The 2674-nt window shown below is 52.3% G+C and overlaps 1 protein-coding gene across 1 annotated transcript; it reads right to left on the bottom strand.

The window, feature by feature from the left end:
• Positions 1-449: 449 nt before the first annotated feature.
• L226DRAFT_424841 (uncharacterized protein) lies at positions 450-704 on the bottom strand (the record flags this gene model as incomplete). The annotated part of the gene is made up of 1 exon (XM_067674625.1): positions 450-704. A coding segment is annotated over one exon (255 nt), but the record flags the coding sequence as incomplete, so codon positions are not given.
• Between the last annotated feature and the right edge of the window lie 1970 nt (positions 705-2674).

Raw genomic sequence — 2674 nt, 5'->3', positions numbered from 1 at the left:
CTGACTGAGCGAATGGTACGTTCAGAGAGCCCGTCCGTTTGAGGGTGGAAAGAGGTCGACATGAGTAACTTGGTACCCATGAGACGATGGAGTTCCTTCCAAAACCTTGACGTGAACTTGCTGTCCCTGTCGGAAACGATCGATTCAGGTAGTCCGTGTAACCGGACTACCTCTCGCCTACATAGCGCTGCGAGATCTGCGGCCGTGTCGGTGGTACGAATGGGGATGAGGTGGACCATGGACGTAAGGCGGTCCACGATCACCCATAGATAGTCGAAGCCGTTCGATCGAGGGAAAGGCCCCACGAAATCCATGGATATCGATATCCATGGCCTCAACGGAATAGGCAGTGAGTGCAACAATCCGGCCTTGAGATGCGTTTGAGACTTCGAGACTTGGCACCTTGCGCATGATACGCAGAAACGATCGGTTTCGAGTCCGAGCTTGGGCCACCAAAACCACCGGCGTATGTATTCAGCGGTACACTGTGCCCCGTAATGCCCGATAGTTTCGTGGGCTTGATCCAACACGATTTGCGTCGTGGTCTTGTTCTTGAACTTCGCGCGAGGAAGGCACAGTACTTCCTCGCCGCAACGGTTGGTAGTGTAGATGAATCCGTCCCGAAGTGTAAATCGTTTGTGGTCTTGCGGTGCTTCAAGTATCTTACTGAATAATGGATCCGCCTCGTAGCCTGTCTTCACAGCGTCTTGAAATCCTTGAAGGCCGCCAACGAACTTCTGTAACGAAGGTCCTTTGGCTAGCGCATCCCAAACTGTTGGTCCTTTGGTCTGATCATCGATGGCATCCTTCTGTGGCTGACTCGATGAGGGTTGCGCCTCCTGCGAGGTCTTCGCATTGGCAGTAGTGGCTGCCATTTCGTCAGCCTCTCGTACTCGGTCTTCAATCTTCATCTTGAGCTCCTTGATCCTCTCGTCACGTTCCTTTGGGTGTAACCCCTCAGGATTTGCACGTGTGACGCGTCCTGCTTTGAGCTCTTGAATGTGATTGCCTGGAAGGTCGTCCCAGTCCGGGTCGAGTCGTACATCGGTGTTCACGTACTCTTGAATCGGATGAACTTCATCGGCATTGTCCTCCTCGTAGTACCGAGAGAGGCAATCCGCGACCTTGTTGTCCTTGCCAGGGACGTGGACGACGTTGTAATCAAATCTTGCCATGTATTCGAGCCATCGGATCTGACGATTGTTCGGCTGAGTGGTCTTCTTGAAGAACTCGAGAGCCTTGTGGTCCGTAGCGATCGTAAACTTGCGTCCCAAGAGCTTGTCTTCCCATTTCATCAAGCCTTCGAGGATTGCTAGTGCTTCTTGCTCGTACGTGTGATACGATCGCTGTGCACTGGTGAACTTCTTCGATAGGAAGCCGGCTGGTCGACAAGTCTTCCAGTCCTTGCCTTGACCGTACAACGCTCCGAGCCCATGGACTGATGCATCGCAGATGAGCCAGATGGTTTCCGGTCGTCGTGGGTCGATAGGCTTCAAGATTGGCGTCTTGCAAGCCAATGCTTTGATCTGCTCGAAGCAATGTTGATGTAGAGGTCGCCAGACAAACGGTCGATCATTATGCTCCATGTCCGAGAGAGGTGTCGTATAAGCCGACACGTCTGGCATGAATGCGGCCAGATAGTTGACAAGTCCTAAGAAGCGTTGGACCTCGTGGTACGAACGAGGCTGTCGCCAGTTCCGTATTCGCTCCATCTTGTCCGCATCCACATGCAGGCCTCGGTCATCGATAATATGGCCTAGGCAGTCCATCTTCTTCGAGTAGAGGTCGCACTTCGAGCGACTAAGGTATAGCTTAGCCTCTCGAAGGGCGTTGAATACCAACTTGAGGTGCTTCTCGTGGTCCTCGATCGAGTCCGAATATACGAAGATGTCGTCCAAGTAGACGTGAACAAAACGACCGATGAAGTCCCGGAAAAGCGTTGTCATTAGATGTTGGAATGTAGCAGGAGCGTTGCAATCGCCCTACTGCATTACCAAGCTGATGAAGGTGCCGTATGGTGTCGAAAACGCGGTCTTCCAAATGTCGTCCATTTTGATGCGGACTTGCTCGTACGCGTCCGAAAGATCAATCTTCGAACAGTAGCGAGCCCTCGCGACGTCCATTCGTATACGGTCTTGATCCGGGAGAGGCGTAACGTCCTTGACAGTGTTGTCATTCCGCTGCCTCGCGTCAACTACCGTACGTAGTTTACCGCTCTTCTTGGCTACGCATAGTAGCGGCGCTGCCTGGGTGGCTGTAGTCATCTGCCACCACATAGCGTCGGTATACTTCTTGATTTTCGTGAGTAGTTCGTCTTGTACAGCTTCCGGACATCTTGGCAATCGATATCGGTACTGCTTGTTCTCGTCGATGAGAGGAATTCAATGGTTCACGACCCTCCAAGGTGGCAACCCTGGTGGAGGAGGACGCAACATATCATCGTACTCCTTGAACCAATTGTCTCGTAGTTGTTGTAGTCGTTCCTCATCGCTGCCGGTTTCAACCGGTTCGCGGTGAGTTTTCCGTATTTGTTCGTCTTCCAAATAGTCTTGCATGACCATCGTGAACATTTGATGGAGGCCGAAGGGGTCTGGTAGCCCCGACAAGCCTGTCTTCGGTCCTTCGGAAGAGTGAATTGAAGGACCGTAAGAAGGGTTGAGCTTCGGAACTGTGA

Source organism: Lentinus tigrinus, assembly GCF_003813185.1.
Source record: "Lentinus tigrinus ALCF2SS1-7 unplaced genomic scaffold L226scaffold_23, whole genome shotgun sequence".
In the NCBI taxonomy this organism is placed as follows: Eukaryota; Fungi; Basidiomycota; class Agaricomycetes; order Polyporales; family Polyporaceae; genus Lentinus; species Lentinus tigrinus.
The sequence above is the reverse complement of the archived record's forward strand: the minus strand, read 5'-3'. Positions and strand labels throughout refer to the sequence as shown.